This window comes from Eubalaena glacialis, chromosome 19, assembly GCF_028564815.1.
Source record: "Eubalaena glacialis isolate mEubGla1 chromosome 19, mEubGla1.1.hap2.+ XY, whole genome shotgun sequence".
Lineage (NCBI taxonomy): Eukaryota > Metazoa > Chordata > Mammalia > Artiodactyla > Balaenidae > Eubalaena > Eubalaena glacialis.
Window position 1 is genome coordinate 25,680,293 of NC_083734.1, and position 18,498 is coordinate 25,698,790.

Genomic DNA, 18,498 nt, shown 5'->3' on the forward strand with positions numbered 1-18,498 from the left:
TGTTAAAAGAAGACTTCTACCAGAGTGGTTCATTTCTCTGAGTGACTAAATGTAGTATAATAGACTAAGTACCACTCAAAGGCTATCTGAAGGCTTTCTTAGCTTTGACCAGCCTAGGGTTTTTTGTTTGTTTTTTTCCTTTCCTCCAATAGATAACAAATTCACATAGAACAAAATCAAACAAAAATTTTAAAGCACAGGAAGAAAAAAAAAAAAAATCAAGTCTTCCTCCTGCCTTTGTTCCCCAGATAGCCAATTTCCCTTCCCAGAGACCATCACTGTCACTACTCTCTTGTGGACCGGCTGAGCCAAATTAAATATATTTAACTTAAATTCTTTTGTCAAACTCTTCTGCCAATAGTGCTTAACTATAACCAGACCAGGATCTCAAAAAGATACAACATAAGATTAAGAGACTACATTTTACTTTCACTTCCCTCTTATACCTCAATGACTGCAGGTACAACCAATTATGAAGTATAGTTACAGTAACTTAGTCACTGAATACCAGGGCAAGGAGACAAGCAATTGTCTAACTATTAACACAAACATGGTAATAAAGTAGAAGATTAACTAGTTGTACAAGCTCAAGTATATGCTGCAGTGCAAGGCAAATACACAAGCTGTGAGATACGTAACTTATACATGAGTTTGGTTACAACAAAACTTTATGAATTATCAATTTTCATTTCTTCCTAACTTTAACTTTTAGTGACTTTTAGTTAAAGAACTAATGGAGGAAGATAAATATAAGTGGTCCTCAACAATATATGAAGACACTGTGTGTGGGCTTAAAGGAAGCCTTGCACAAACCAAATTGTTCATCTAATTTCACGGGAAGTGGATACATTCGTTTTTCTGAGTAGACCAGTCCTCAGACTCTTAAGCTTAATTGATAGTTACCTTTCCAATAATTAAAAAAATATTCCAGTAGATCCTAGAGCTCCCAGAACTATATACGTAAAAGCAACAAGTTATCTTCTAGACTACTCTGTAAAATAAGAATTCTATGCTTCTAAGTCACTACCAAGCATTCATCTAAGGCAATTTTGAGTCCCAATTGTCACAGCTTAAATCCTACAGTGTCTGAGAAAGTAAAAATAGTGTTAGTCAAACAGTAAAATTAAAAGTAAAACAAGGATGCAAACCACAAACACTACTAATTGAACCCATAAATGATTCTAATAGATTCCTTTTGACCCCTCCACATAAGAGGCAGGTACAAGACAACTGTAAGAGAAGAAAACACTATTAGAAAAGGCAGTAAAGAGGAGGAAAAAAGGTAAGTCAAGAAATACGGGTTTCCTATTCCCAGCTAGATCTCCAGATAAATGCAGCAAGAAAGGCACATGTCAAAATTTAGCACTGACCTTCAGCCTCAGAGCTGTTTTATTTGCAGAAAAGGCAAAGATCTGGTTCAAAGGGGGTGGGGTTCCTGTACTCCTCACAATTTATGTAATCCTTATATTCTTTTCTCATTAAACACATTCTACCAAGAAAGCTATGCATATATATTTTTCATCTTCTCTATCAAGAATGTACTCCATGTGAAACAAACATACACCCTTTATTTAAAAAACAAAATTAAACAAGAGGTAGATGGCAAATTCTCACCAATCCACATATTTAAACATTTTAAGGAGCATACTTAAGTAATGCCCATTTATACAACTAAATAGGAAACTTCCCTTCCTAAAAAGCCTATCCCAGTTGTTAGGATAAGTGACAGGACTTCAAGTGACCTATTCCTATCAGTTAACAGAAAGTTACATTTGTTCCCTTCTCTTCAAATAATGTCAGTAAGAATTTTTCCTTACTGGTGATACTTTTCAGTGAGAATGCCCAGAACGCTCACCAATTCTTCCCATATTTTCCTAGGATATATTCAAAAGGGAAACATCCCAAAACAGTCACAGGACAGGTCACCATCATTAATCACAATTCTGGGTTAGGTGCACTCTTAAAATAGGATCATATAAAAGGGTTACCATACTAGATAACTGTGTCTAGCAATATTCATACAGATTAAAACTTTAAAATACAACATAGGGAATTCCCTGGTGGTCCAGAGGTTAGGACTCCATACTTCCACTGCTGGAGGCCCGGGTTTGATCCCTGGTCAGGGAACTAGGATCCTGCAAGCCACTCAGCGCAGACAAAAAAACCCAAAAAACACTGTAATGTTTTTAAACAGATTTCATTTTCAAAACAGCACATACTAGCCATAAAATATTCTAGTCAATCATAAAGGTCTGATGGTGTGTGAGCTATCTACCACAGAAACTGAATTACAGACTGTGGAAGAAACCACTAATAAATTCAGAGACCGTATAAGCATCTCCAAACTTGCAGCTATTTACAGAGAATATACAACAATATCAGAATTCTGGCCACATTTTTTATCCTCTCAATTGGCAAAGTGTTGCTACTGTTGAAGATGGGGATATTCTATTTTGAGATATACTTGGAAGTTTCTAAAATAAAGTGTTTTTTTTTTTAACTTCAAAGAACTTTTATTTTGCTGTTATAAAATAAGAATATGGAGTCAATAAACTTAGGCCCAAGAAAAGGGATTACTTTTTTTGAATAGTTATTACATGTACATGGCAAATAATTCATACTATACAAAAGAGTATATACACTATGAAAAGTCACCCACTCCATGTTTCCAGTAATACCTCTCTCCCCCCAGCAATTAGAGATACTTTTCTATCTTAGATATCCTATACACAGATGAAAGTATGTATTTCCATTCTCCCTTTTAAAAAAAAATTAATGGCACATGCACAAAGGCACACAAACTATCAACTGCTCCCCCTTTAAAGAAAGCCACCCAAACTGTGTAATTTGTTTAGTTTCCAGGCTAGATTTTGGACACTGGTCTGTAAGTGGCAATACTGTAGAACTTGACACGTTAGTTCAGATTCCAAAAAATAAGTACAGTTGTCCATCCCTCAGTATCCACTGGGGATTGATTTCAGGACCCCTCGCAGACACCAAAAATCCACAGATGCTGGAAAGTCCTTCATATGGATGGGAAATCACAGATATGGAGGGGAGGGCTGACTGTAAATATTAATAGATTTACTGTTAATCAGCACACCCAAAACTCTGGAGTACCCTGGAATTACATTTTACAAACAATACAAAAATGATTCCTTTTCCCTCTCCTCCCCTCCTCACCCCAATTTGGATTAACATGCCAAGAGAAAAAAGTGAGACACTGCATTCTTAGTTTTGAAGTGAAAAATAGTATTTCAGATTCCCCATAATCTAGAGAACACAGAGGGTTCTTCATTCAAGTAGACAATTACTGTACAAATGTATAACTCTGATTATAAACTACAAGTGCTATCCAGAATTCGTTCTGTGGATTCCTCATAAGAGCCAAAATGTCTGGGTTTAGCCCTAGTTTTGCCACATAAATGATCATGGGCGAATCAATTATCTCTGTATATCCATTTTCTCACCTGAAACATGTGAGATGATAGTGCATATCCCACAATTGTGAGGATTTAATGTGAAGTGCTTTCAGAACAGTGCCTTACACATAGTAAAACTTCAATAGATACTATTAGTACATATAACACATCAGTACTTAGGCCAGCTCAAGGTTAGCTTTTTCTGTATTTGCATTTTATCTGCTTAATACAGCTGTCCTAGAAGTTGGCTGAAATTCTGGGTGTGAATTTCTTTTGATTACTGATAAAAGATTACTGGTCTCTGGGTGCTTAACTTATTAGACACTGAATTTTTGTTTGTTTTTTCTTTCAAGAAAAGGAAATTACTCTTTAAAATTTCCAATTCTGCTCTTTAATTTGCCTAACTAAATTTAGTCCCTGGCAGTCCAGTAGTTAAGACTTCACCTCCCAATGCAGGGCATGCAGGTTCAATCCCTGGTCGGGGAGCTAAGATCCCACATGCCTCACAGCCAAAAAAACCAAAGCATAAAACAGAAGCAGGGGCTTCCCTGGTGGCGCAGTGGTTAAGAATCCGCCTGCCAATGCAGGAGACATGGGTTCGAGCCTTGGTCCGGGAAGATCCCACATGTCGCGGAGCAACTAAGCCCGTGCACCACAACTACTGAGCCTGTGCTCTAGAGCCCACGAGCCACAACTACTGAAGCCCGCGTGCCTTGAGCCCGTGCTCCCAACAAGAGAAGTCACCAAAATGAGAAGCCCGCGCACCACAACAAAGAGTAGCCCCCGCTCGCCGCAACTAGAGAAAGCCTGCGTGCAGCAACGAAGACCCAACGCAGCCAAAAAATAAAATAAATAAAATAAATATATTTATATTAAAAAAGAAGCAATATTGTAACAAATTCAATAAAGACTTTTAAAAAATTTTTAAAAAAATAAAGTTAGGTAGAGATCAGAATCTTCAAAATCACATAACATGGAATCATGTAACATATTCATGCTAAGTAACCCTATTTTATTTCAATTTTTATTTTTAGGGGCACCATGGAACAGTATTGCTAAGGCTTTCTAACAAACTTGGCAAATATGTCTCCTACACCTTTGTTTAGGGAGCAAGCCGGGAAAGCTAATGCAAACAAAAGGCATAAGGTCAGTATCATAAAAAATTCTTTACTGTAAAGAGCTCAAGGCTAAGAAGTAGAAGGTGAAATGGAAAGCAGGCTCAGCATTTCTCCCCTTAGTGTGCAGAATAGTTGAAACTACCTGGTTCAGAGACACACACACTGCCTCTTTCTCTACCCTCTACTATACCTTTCCAAAACCAAAATTTCCCAACTTTTCCTAATCTGCCCATGCCCCACAATTTCAGATCCATTTATCCAACTAAACCTTAAGCTCCTCAAATAAAAGAACTTTCTTAAAGAATGAAAGCCTCTCCCATCTCTTCTTTTCAATATGCCTAAAATTCTGGAGGCCTAAATATTCTTACACAGAAGGACAACATTCCTTTACTCTATGTATACTGCTAATTACTTTTCAGGACAATTATAGATTAAAAGAGATTTATGAAACCCAGGAGTCCACACTAATATAAATAATATAAATATAAAAGGAAAAGTTGTTTCTTGGAGAAGAAAGCTAACTTAAAAATGGTGAAAGACAGCAGAAACTAACACAACATTGTAAAGCAACTATACCCTAATTTAAAAAAAAAGTGAAAGACCAATGGAATTCTTTAAAAGTCAGTATTTTGCAGTCAACACAATAATTGATTTGGGCAACGATCATCAATGGATATTAAATTAATGGATGAAATTTTGAGGAGTAACAGATATTTACAAAGTCTCAAAATGTCTCCCCACAAGATACTTATTACAAAGGGAAAAAGATTTATAGTGAAGAAACCTGTTATACATAACCTTCACCAAATGATAAAAGTTAATGTAACTAGCAATGGGTCAAAGTGACAGCATATGCTTCCCAGTGAGATGCATTACAAAGAACACATCACTCCTGTAGTATTCCTGCCAAAAGTATATGACCTATCAGATAAACACAAATTGAGGAACATGCCACAAAATAAGTGATCTGTACTCTTTAAAAATATCTATGTCTTGAAATACAAATAGAGTTCCAGACTAAAGACAACTAAAGAAACAGGACAACTCAATGCAATTCATGATCCTGAATTTTCTTTTGACATAAAGAACATTATTGGAACAACTGATGAAATCTGAATAAAGCCCGAGATAACAGTATTCTGTTAAAGTCAATTTCTTCACCTCGATTGCTGCAGTATGGCTATAGAAGACCATTTTGTTATTCTTATTAAATACACACTAAAGTATGCAGTGGCAAAGCGACATCACATCAGCAAACTACTTTCAAACAGTTCAGTAAAAAAATGTACGTAGAGAGGCTAAAGAGGATAAATCAAATGTAGTAAAAAATTATAAGAACTGACACATCTGGGTAAAGTGTACAAAGAATCTTTGTACCATTCTTCAAACTTTTCCATAAATCTCAAACTCTGTATGAATAAAATGTTTCTTACAAGAAACTTAAAGAGTCGTAACTGAAAGCAACATGTAGATCTTGCTTGGATCCTGCTTTAAACAAACCAAATAACATTTGGGGCCAATCTGAATTCGGACTGGTTTTTAGGTACTGAGGAACTGTTAACTATTAGGATGCTATAATGATATCGTGACTGTAAGAAAGTGTCCTTATCTTCTAAAGATCCATGCTGGAATATTTATAAAATGTCATAATAGCCTGAATTTTAAAAAAATGTTTAATGAAAACAAAAAAGCAAATACAGCAAAATATTATTAAAAATCTAGATGATTGGGTATATGCTCTTCCCAGTATTATGAAAACTTGCAAATTTATTATTTTTTGAAGTTTTAAAAAAGGGATGAATCTCTGCTCTTATAGGTTACAGAACTTGAAAATTAAATTGTAATTGTAGGGATTAGACTTTTATTAGGCAATTTACCTGTAGGGCAGGAAGGAAGAATACAACTTCAAAAGGTAAAGATGAAAATCAAACCATTCAAAGAGTGACATAATTCCAGAGCAAGAGTTTATGCTCTGTAAAGGAGCCGTATAATGTCTGCCCTATCAGAACTGAGAGGTTTGCTACACTGTCCAGTATGGCAGCCACTGGTCACATGCAGCTGTTTAATTTTGTTCAGTAAATAAAATTTAAAATTCAGTTCCTCATTCACATCAATCTCATTTCAAGTACTCAACTACCACATGTGACTACTGTATTGGAAGGCACAGAACACAGAACATTTCCATCATTGCACAGTTCTACTGGAGACCACTGTTTTCAGAAGTTTTTCTTGGGAATCCGACAAAGAGAAAGGGAGAACTTCTTTTACATTAAACTCTGGCAAAATATAAAGGATAGTTGGCAAAGAAACACTTTCATCTCATATAAGGATTTCTGACAAGGAGAAGCAGGGAAAACTAGAATTTTCAGGTTTCAAAGTCCAGATATCTGCAGGAGGCTTTGGGGAAAAAAAATCTACAAAGTTCAATGGTAGCACAAGTAAGAGCCCAAGGAAGAGCCAACCTCAGTCTCGGTGCCTCTTTCAAGAAATCACTAAACATTCAAATAGCTAAGGCCCAAGTTATAAGGGACTGAGAAGGACTGAGAAGGTGCAGATAATAATAAGATGTAATTCCTTCAGAGAACATGAGAAAAGAAAGGCCCATCTCTGCGCTTGAGAAACTACCACTGCCTCAGTTTCTAAGATGCTCATCAATATCATAAAGCTTTTGGGGAAAGAGTATACAACTGTAAGATGAATCCCCAATTTCAACAATGTTAACTGTGAAAGAGATTGTATTAAAATTAAAGAAATATGGTAAAAAAAATTTTTCTTAACTTCAGCAATATTAGATTCAGAAATCTAAGTTACATGCTCATCAGTTTTTAATGCTTTAAGCTCTGTTTTTTCTTGTCTTGGTTTTGAAACTGTACTTGATTTAATTGTACATGTGGCAAACAGAAAAGAGAAAGTGTCCATCCCTGTTTGAGGGGGAGCAAGGCATGCCTAGGTGCTGCATAAAAGGTTTAAGTGATTTAACATACAGCAAGCACCTAGAAAGCACTCTATTTTAGGGATTTCTATCCTTTTACAGTTATTTAGCTCTGGGACTATGGTATCATGACAAACTACTCTAAAACAGATTGGCTCTGATGTCATGCTACTAACATTACATAGTCAAATGCAGGGAAGGCCAACTTGCTTTTTTCAAAATTCTTGTTACTAAAGACAGCTAGCAAAGCCTTCTTATATCAAGAAATCAGGAAACCCACTGATGGTGAGTCAGCATCTTAGTAGAATACATTAGTGATCAAACTATGAAAATACTGTTAAAGGAACCGAATGGACTCTCTCTCTCTCTCTCTATATATATATATATTTAATCCAATAGTATACATGTATTAAAAAGGGTAGAGGGACTTCCCTGGCGGTCCAGTGGTTGGGACTCCGAGCTTCCACTGCAGGGGGTGCGGGTTCGATCCATGGTCGGGGAACTAGGATCCCGCAGGCTACACTGTGCAGCCAAAAGTTAAAAAATTAAAATAATAAAATAAAATAAAAAGGGTAGAAAATTCTGGCATAGGACAATTCAACCAAGGAAAACCAGACTACTTTTTCAATGCCCAATTCTCTGACTGGCTAAAGATGATACTCTCCATCAGCACGTCTGTCTCAGCAATCAATCACAATTGTGTCTGTGCCTACAAATATCACATTATTAAAGGAGTAATAAGTTTGCTTTGAGCCTACTAATTTCAACCAGCGCTTATTACATTTGATCAGCTAGGAACACTCACTGGAAACAGGCTTATTTATAAGCACACCCGGTAAGTATGCTTCCTAATGAATGACTAGTAGACTCAGAACAGAACTCATTTACCAGCTGAATCAGCTGAAAATCAAAATACATTAAAATTTGTGTTTATGACAGTACTAAGGATTATGTTTCACAATTAGTGCTTGGCTTTACACTTTCCAGTTCCTTCCTCCTTGTTTCATCTGAATAGTTAGAATGTAAAGGAAGCATGTACAGCTACTGTATTTCAGACAAGGCAATTCTGTGCTGTGCTCTACGTATAATCCTATTTCAGTTACCTTTTCTGTAAATGAATCTTGTATCTTGATAAAGACTTAAGTGTTACTGCTACAGAGTTAAGAGGTCAACAATTTTCAAGTCCTGCTGATACTTGGATGTCACCCAATACAGATATTTTTAGGTGCTTGAAGATGTGGTTAACTTCCTACCCCAAGGATTTCACTCAGCATAACTTCCTTTAAAAGTTCCAAAACATCCTCTACCTTCACTAGTATTAATCACAGTGAAGAAAATGCTGACAATAGTAACTTCATTGAGCCCTTCCAGGAAACTAGCAGAATGTCAAATAAAAACTGCAGTTTCTGTCTTCTACAGGAAATAAATTAAAATGCTGAAAGTGCAGCATTCCTTTAATTCTTTCATCAACAGTATACCAGCCATTGTTTTCTATGCGCTCCACACATTTTAAGCAACAAATAAAAATGCCCTTGTGGACCCCACACTTAAACATATAGATTTATTTCTACTCCATTTTAGTCTTTGAGGTAATCATTCTCAGGAGAATTTTTTTACTCTGGTCACTCCATATTGTTAAGTAATACATTCAGGAAGGAACCACAGTTGGAGACAGGAACTATAAGACTACTAGCTTTGGTAAACTATCAAGAGACTCAAAGAATTTTTCCTACTTGTAGCCAACTACTAACTGGAAAATTAAAAACCTTTAAATGTGACTCATTCTTTAAAAATAATAATCCAATAATTTGATGAAATGTCACATATCAATTCTGACCAAGCTGCAGGGAAATACAGGGAAGTTTTTACACCGCAAACCTTGCAGATAGGTATGACTCCCCAAGGTTATGCCCTTTCCTGTATAAATGCCGTTCAGCTGGCACAAAACAACTGAATGCTACCCAAGCTATGACTGGTTATGGAAATGCAACCTAAAGCAGGACACACAATTTAAGGGAGGGCAGAGCTACAAAGATTGGGAGAGAACACATGGAAGCAAAAACACCAAATAGGGTATTCATTTTCCCAAGTAGACTATTCCCTGGTCATCCAAAAAAGCTTTTGATAACTGCTGGAGAGAATGTGGAAATACTGGAACTCTCATATACTGCTGGTGGGGATGTAAGGTGGTGTAGCTGCTGTGAAAAAGTTGGGCAGTCGCTCAAAAAGTTAAAATATAGAGTTACCATATGACCCAACAATTCCACTCCTCGGTATATATCCAAAAGAACTAAAAATAGGTATTCAAACAAAAACCTGTACATTAATGTTCTCAGCAGCACTATTCACAATAGCCAACAGGTGGAAAGAATCCAAATGTTCATCGATCGAAGAAAGGACAAATAAAAAGTGGTATATCCATTCAATGGAGTATTATTCAGCCATAAATGAATGAAGTACTGATACATACTACATGGATAAACCTCAAACAGTATGCTTAGTGAAGGAAATTAGACACAAAAGGTCACACATTGTATGATTCCATTTATAGGAATAGATAAATTCATAGAGACAGAAAGCATACTAGTGGTTGCTGGGGGATGGGAGGAGGGAGGAAGGAGACTGCTTAATGGATATGGACTTTCCTTTTGGGGTAATGAAACGCTTTGGAACTAGATACAGGTGATGGTTGCAAAACACTGTGAACGTACTATATACCACTATATTGTTCACTTTAAAATGGTTAATTTTAATTTTAGATATGCTTACTATATAATTCATGTAGTCATTTGACAGTTTATATAGACATTTAAAATTATAAAATAATTAACTCAGAAATGTTTTTCTACTCTTCATATTTCAGAAACCATTTTAAACTCTTCATGCGCATTTTTTACATCAGTGTCTTCATTAGCAGTGGAAAGTCATCTGCATTCCATCAAAGTGCTTTTTAAAAATTCATTATGGTACCATCATGGGAAATTTATAACATGCCTCAAATTTCTATTTCTGTATTAGGAGAGTTGTTTTTACACTTGTTTTTGGATTACAATCTCCAGAAACACCTCCCTAATGGACTGGTTTTTGAGTGAAATTTAAAATGTTTGCTTACAACATCCAACAGTTGTAATTGTGAAGCCATACAGAGAGGAATAATTATTAGGTGTGTTAAATTTACCTCTTACCAATCCAGCTGATTTCAAGTCCATGGTAGCCTTCCCTGAACAGTGTTGTAGTATTCAATTCAAACAGAAGCAACTGTAAAGGACTCAGTAATACAGACACTTGGTAAGACTTTTCATATAAGGAAACTCTTTCCTACGGAATATTTTATGGTTAAAAAAAAGACACCTGCCTTAGATTTGCACAGTTCAATAGGAAAGAATGTAAAGTACTGTACAGAGTTGGGAAAGAGATGGATTTTGTAAACCATGTTCTCCCTATAGGTTTTCTTCCCTAATTATTAATCCTCAAATAATGAGATCTACCCAAAGTTAGTTTTTTGCCAAGCTGAGCATATGTGGATAGTCTTTGGCTTCCCTCTGTCCACTTTAGTGGTTTTTAAGTCCTCTTTCTCAGATGAGCAGCTGGTCAGAAATAGATGAAGGCAACTCTCAACCCAATTCTCATTTTTCATCTACCATGATTCCCAGTTTCAACAGACGGGGGTCATTAAACACTGCAATCATCTTCCCTACTTCAGAAATGCACTGGATGTAGAAAATGAGAAGGAGGAGAGAGTCTGGTGTAACTCCAAGATCTTGTCTTCAATAACTGGGTAAATGGGTAATTTTTTCCTTGAGCATAGCATATATGTTCAACTCAACTGGATAAAGAGAGACTCCCCTCCAGCATAGGGGCTAAGGATTAATATTTGAGTGTCTGTATGGGCTAAGTATCATGATATAAATACAACCACATACTATAGGCTAACTTTACAACTGCCAGAAAGTGTCGTCTTAAATATTTAATAAAAGAGGAAGTTGAGAAAAGCTAAAAAGATAGAGCTCGGATTAAACATGTGAAACATTTTCCACAACGGTATATTGCAGAATTTAAATTTTTTAACGTGACCATATGGTTTTAATGGACCCAGTTCCTATTCTTTCAAAAATAAGCTTTAAAATCTGCCGTACTTCAGGGGACTTCCCTGGTGGTCCAGCAGTTAAGACTCCGCGCTTCCAGTGCAGGGGGCACAGGTTCGATCCTGGTTGGGGAACTAAGATCCCGCATGCTGCACGCCACGGCCAAATAAATAAATAATAAAATCTGCTGTACTTCAGAACTTAAAGAAAGGTCCTTATTTATCTAATGACTCAGAAAAGGAAGTACTAGTATTACTGGCAGTTCTGTCTCCAAAGCACAATCCTATAAATGTGTAACCATTTTCCCCTCTACGGTTATGCTATTCAAACTGAGCAAGCATGTTCTACTCCCACTTTTCCCGTCCTTCCTCCCCAAGCATAACAGTCTTCCTTGAGTTCTATTCAAGTTTTACATTAGAATAAACACAAAAACATAAATAATACAGTAAAATAGAAAGCAGAAGTTTCCTGCTTTCACAAGTGGCTTCAGACTGGAACATATTCACTCTCTTGTCACTAAGGAAAAGTCTAAGAGAAATTTGAGAAGTTCAGCCTTATGACAGGGATATAGATAATCTTGGTTATTACAAGTTAACCTGATTCCAATCATTCTGCACAATTTTTTAGTGAGAACTTGGATAAAGCCCTTTAAAAAACATCATCTCAATAACCGTTTAAGGCATAGAAAATCAGATGTTGGTTCACTGGCCCCTAATTTTCTCATAACACAAAAACTACTGACCTAAAAACATACTAGTAGAATGTATACGTCAAAGACCACCACAGCATACATACAAATTATACAGATCATTCACCAAATGAGGCAATGTGCCACAATGAAAGAAGAGCAAATATTACCACCCACTCACTAGCTGTGTGACTCTACAGGTTAACTGCTATGAACTTCAGTTTCCCCATCTGCAAAATAAGGCTAACCCTACCTACCTGAAGGGATGTTCTTGCCAATCAAATGAGATCACGAACATAAAAGATTTGGCAGAGGTCTTGGCACACAGTAGGTGCTCAAATAGCTATAATGGTCAATTTATTTTGATCTTGTAGATTTCAGGACAATTAGGATTTGATGAATAGTTATTCCCTATGAACTAGGATAAACTATCATAAATTATGTAAACTATCTTAAATTATGTCTTTCATAAGACAAAAGAAGAGACACAAAAATCTGAGTCTGACAGATGGGTTTTGCATAATACATTCAGATCCAAGCCTCCTGCCACTCCCTGCGTTAAGAGCATTAGCCTCAGGCACTTGGCCAAGAACGGTGGGGGGAAAAAAAAAAGATAACTAAGAGCTGGAAACTTTGCTACGGCTTACAATTTGATTTTATGAAATAGCTTTAGCATGGCTATGTAAATAAATTTTAAAAAACAGCCTTGCTCTAATATGAAGGGCTAAAATATCAGCTATGAACTCACTTCCTATCTAAGTGAGAACATACACTTCTGCAGTACCATCTTATAGGACATATAAATAACAAAGGCCTGACTGGCATTCCAGGTGGGTATTTTATCAGATGTGGTTTATCAGGAGTCTGACCAAGGAACATTAATTAAAGATGTACCAATGGCACATGTGAGCACTCATGGGATATTATAAAAGATTAATTAAAATTTTTTCTTCCTTTTGGGCAGTTTCAGAGCAGAATCAATTTTGTGTCATATGAATATTTGTATTAAATCCTGCACAATATCAAACATTCAATAACATCCATGGTTACAATTATGTGTGGACAGCCTCTGCCAACTAATCAATGCAAGCACAAATGCAAGCTGCAGTCAGTTTTGTTCACCACCTTGTCCCTAGTGTAACATAACTGTTGATATATAGTAAATAGTCAAATCTCAGGTGAGTACCAAATATTTATAAACCATAAAAATCTAGGTCTTAAATCTGCAAAATAAAATGTTGTCACTGGTTAAGAGATACCTGAATAAAATATACTGGACAAAAATTATATAGCTAACAATTAATACCCTTCAAGTGCTACACCAAGTACTTTCACATACATGATCTCAGACCTTCACGGTAACTTTGTGAGGTAGTACACATATTTTACAGAGAAAAAGGAGCAAGAGGTTAGTCTTAACCTGCCTTCTCCAATACTGTAGCGACATTTCACAAGCCACATGTGGTTCTGAGAACTTCAAATGTGGCTACTCTGACTGAATTTTCAAGTTTAAGTTAATTAAAATTAAATAGTAACTGATAATTGAGTCAATTATGGAAAACTTAGGTTTGGAACAACCTACATATGCAAACCTGCTTTTCCAACTGTAAATTTTATGAAAGCTAAATACAGGTCAAATATATCCAATGAAAATAGGGTCTGAATTGAGATGTGCTCTAAGTGTAAAATGCATAGCAGATTTTGAAAATTCAGTACCCCCCCAAAAAGGAATGTAAAATATCTCATCTGAAAAGTTTATACTGATTGCATGTTGAAATTAAAACATTTCGGTACACTTAGTTAAATGAGACATTAATTTCACCTGTTTTTTACTTTTAATATGGCCACTGGAAAATGTAAAATTACAGATGTGGCTCATATTTTTCTACTGGATGGAACTGGTCTCAACAACCTCCAAACCCCTGATCTGTCTACTATACCGCATCATTAACCACACGTTAAACCAGAAGAGAAGTCACCTTCTCAGGGCAAAGTCCAACAGATAAAAAAGCACACTAGGATACTGATAACTTCTCCTCTTAAGGCCAATCATTGTTTTTCTTCAAAATATTTAGTGTCAGAAGACCTAGGTTCAAATCCCACTTTGACAGGTTCCCTTGGGCACTAGTTTGAGTCTCACTTTCTCCTACTGTTTAAGAAGGATGTCTGGGGGAATTAGGTGAAGACCTGGAAGCACCCAGCCACATTCACAGGACACAACAGACTCTCACAAGAAAGGAAGTCTGCTGCTCCTTCCATTCACTAGTCACTGTTCGTCATCACTTCCCAAAAGAGACAGTATTCAACCAACACTTTCTATTAATGAATGTTTTAATTTTAGGTAACAAAATGTTCTAAACATATAAATATGGGTGGCCAGATAAATCTTCACTCTTACAAAGCACATCAGAATGGCCTGTAATTGTGCAGTCCAATGTCGTAGTCAATAGCTTCATGTAGCTATTTACATTTACATTAATTGAAAAGAAATAAAAGTAAAAATTTAGTCCCTCAGTCACAATAACCACATTTAAAGTGCTCAATATGCTTATGTAGCTAGTATAAATTTTCATCATGGAAGAAAGTTCTATTGGATAGTAACTCTCAAAAAGCAAAAGCCACGCAGTAACAATGACAGAAAGACATCCTGTTAAATATAATTCAAATATCATTAAGTTAAGTTTCCTGAAATCATGTATTTCACTGCACACCAAAATGAAAATGATTGTGATTCTACACACACAGTTTCATGCCTTAAATTATTTCCTAAACAGAGTGAAAGCACATTCACTAGAATTAGCCATACCCCTTTAAGTTGAGTGAATTGACCATTAGGAAAATTCTGAAAACCTTGATACATCTTAAACTTGGAAGCTATTCCTAAAGTAGACTGCCACATAATTCCAAGCAGTATGCCTCTTCCAGGCAGTACGGTTAAGCATATAACATATCCCAGTAATACTCAGCCTTGCTTTCTCTTTGCAAATTAAAATAATCATAGCAAGAACCCCTACCATTGAATTCACAACACATTTATGGATCAAAGGGAAAAGAACAGGGTTGGGAGATTTTTAATTGCATACCCAAAGAACCTGGGAATACAGCAGAATATGTCAATTGGCATAAAGATACTTAATGAGCCAAGAAATCAGAGTTGCAGGCAACACTATAGGTAGCCTAGGATTTTTTTCAGAACCTGCAATCCTAGCAAAATCTTGCTCAAATAGGCACTCATTTGTTCACTGCTATCAGCCTAAACATACTAAAAAAGAAAAAAAAAAACTCCTTTATAACTTAAAATATTAAGCTTCATTTGATGTAGTTCTGAGTCCTTGATGACAGACCCTTCAGTTGGCCAAAGTAGTTCCATGGTATAAAAATAAATTCATTTACAGTTCACCCTTCGAAGATTTCACAGGTTAACTCTACACGCAAGTTCCTCAATTCTTGTTCCCAATTTTTATCCTAAGTGTTTCAGAAAGTTTTCTGCTACTTAGCAAACTGGCAGGGGCTGAGAGGTCAAAGACCTAAGATGCCAATTAAAATAATCCTTATTAATTTTTACACAGCAAGGGATAAAAATGAAAAGTCAGGAATTATATTATCCTGGAAGAGGTTGGTGATTGGGGCTCTGCACAATAATTAATCATTATCAGCTTGAGTACACAGTCACCAAAGCAAGCTTAAACTTAGTCATGGCATATATACTACTCCAAAAAGTGAATGACTGAATTCTTCAAGTTTATTTGCAAAGCTACTTTATACTCAACTCTTCAAAGTATTTGAGAAGGAAATGGCTTCACTCAAGTGTTTGCAAAAACTCTGAACCACTTAGAAATCAAACCCATATTAAATCTGTCTTCAATCAGTGACATGGTTGGAGTGCAGTCTTTGGGATTATTCAACAATCTTGTCTCCTCATTAACAGAAATGCAAAACTATTGCTCAAACCACCACCAGTCAAGAAACAAGATTTACTAGTGGGCTATACCTGTTTTGTAAAGTAAACAGCAACTATAACTGCTTTTCTTGTGTATGATTTTACATACTTTTGTCTGCAGGAAGATTATATTCCAGAAGCACTTTAGTGTGAGGACAAGGTTGTGTCTTCCCCTCACACTCAAAAACATTATTTTCCTAACACTCCACATTCAACAGAAGTAACCATAGCAATACAAATTTGGATGGAGCATAAACAAAAACTTCTGTGCCCATTCGGTCACAATGTTTTTTAACCTTTTGTAAAATAGTGTTCTATTACATCAGATGAGTTATCTGAAAACCAAAAATGTCTGAATAAAGTACATTACTTAACTCATTTTTTGAGTAAAGATTTATAATTCATTACATTTCAAGACAAAGAAGTCTTGCTGATGCAAGCAAAGGTGATACCTGTAAAAAAAATGAAATCATGTTGATAGCCAGAATATTAAACCTTTTAATTAACATTTATTTATTGTTATAACAATGGCAGAAAGTAAACAGCCTTCAATGGTAAAGTGTCCAAGAGGCCACTAGTATTAGTGTCATGTCAAACCACTGGCATCTCTTATCATTACGAATTAGTCCTTCAAATGACTGAGCTGAGACAGATCTCTTTAAGGAGGTAATTAGAAAGAAAGCATTACTTTATGAATAAATTATTTCAGTCAAAGTAAAACCAGGATTGGTGAACCAGGAAAATCAGAAGCTTAGAAGAGACAATTCAGTCAAGCCCTCCAATGATCACCTGCCTGGGCCCGCTATGGGCAAGCTGCCAGATAAGACAGTCTGTTGCCTACAGGATAATGCACCATGGGGAAGAACTCTAGAACCTACTAAAGGAAACCAATTACAGACCAAATAACCTTGCATATCTCAGGGCAGGTGTGTTCTATCCCTAGGGGTCGTTCAATTCCATGCAATCCTGAGGGAAGTACTCACGCCAAGCCAACTAGCTGCTAGACTCCAGCAGACCCCAAGATAACCTCTGAACAACTCTTTTCTCCCTTCTAGAACCGAAAAGGGGATAAAAGCCGCACCATTCCCAGAGACATCAAGAAAGTGAAAAAAGGCGAGTCCCCTTAGGAACCTTGACCCCACGCACTCTGAAATTGACACCGCCCTGAGAAATACGTTCCCCCATTCTATCCTCTTTCTTTTCCTTCAGTGAGCTTCCCTGTTCCTACTGCCTCGGGGAAGGCAAGAGAGGAGCCACTGTCGTTCTCCGCATGCCCGGGAAAGGTGCCTTTCCCGTTGAGAGCCGCAGAGGGAGGAAGAAAAAAGGTTGCTTCTCCCCAACCCACCCGCGCCACAACTCCCGGGTGCAGACACGATGGGGGAAAGGGAAGAGAGCAATGAGAGGTGACAGCCTGCGCTGGCCTAGGGGAAGAGAATTCTTGCTCCGGGAGACCCCCCCCCCCCGCCCCGCAACGTACCCAAATGAATGAACTGAATAAAACCGGGGGTGGAAGGGTTATTATGCGCAGTTCTTGCCATCCAGGAAGCGAAGATAGAGAGGCCTTCAAACCCAGGTATGGCCTCACTGCCTTATGCACCCCGACTCGCTTCCTTTCCACCCAAGTCCCACATCATTTAACCCTTCAAGCTTTCCAATATAGTGCCCCATCCTCCATCTACCCCAGGAACCGATACCACCACCACCACCACCACCACCCCCGATTCGCCTCTTTTTGCTTGGGCTCAGACTCCAGCTTCTTCCTTCCTACCTCCCTCTCTCCACAGCCCTCACTAGCTCGGGCCCACCGCACCTGAAGATGCTCCTGAAAACGAATTGGCAGAATCTGGGCCATGGCGCTGTCGGGGGTGTATGGTCTCCTCCTGTCACTGGGGCTGCGGGGCAGTGGCTGCCCGGGCTCTCCAAGGGAGAGGAGGAGAAGGGGGAGGGGGGAGGCTGGGCTCAGCAGGAGAGTCTCCGGGGACGCAGGAAACTGGCAGGCAGACGAAAGAACTCAGGTCGGGGGCGGAGGCTCCAGGGTCCGCGAGAGCCGCAATGGCGGAACCGGGCGCAGCGCAGACTCCGGAAACGGCTGAGCCCTGCGGAAGGATCCTGGCAACAGAACTCCGCCCAGGTCACCTCACCCCCTCCGCCTTATGTACTCCTCCACGGAGCGCCGCGGTGCATCGGAGCGCAGGAATTCGGGGCGCGGGGCGCTGAGGGCCTCGCTTACTGCTGCGACAGGCAGATAAATAGAGGAATCGGAGGGACTACTTTTTGTCTCATCACTTTCCCCAGCCGCCTGCTTTTCCCTCC

At 37.8% G+C, this 18,498-nt stretch overlaps 1 protein-coding gene across 1 annotated transcript in view; it reads right to left on the bottom strand.

The window, feature by feature from the left end:
* The window catches only part of CLTC (clathrin heavy chain), a 60,475-nt gene extending 41,977 nt beyond the window's left edge, over nt 1–18,498 (bottom strand). Inside the window, exon 1 of the mRNA XM_061176537.1 lies at nt 17,996–18,498. Within this exon, the coding sequence (XP_061032520.1) occupies nt 17,996–18,037 (42 nt within the window). The 5' untranslated portion in view covers nt 18,038–18,498. The remainder of the gene's footprint in view (nt 1–17,995) is intronic.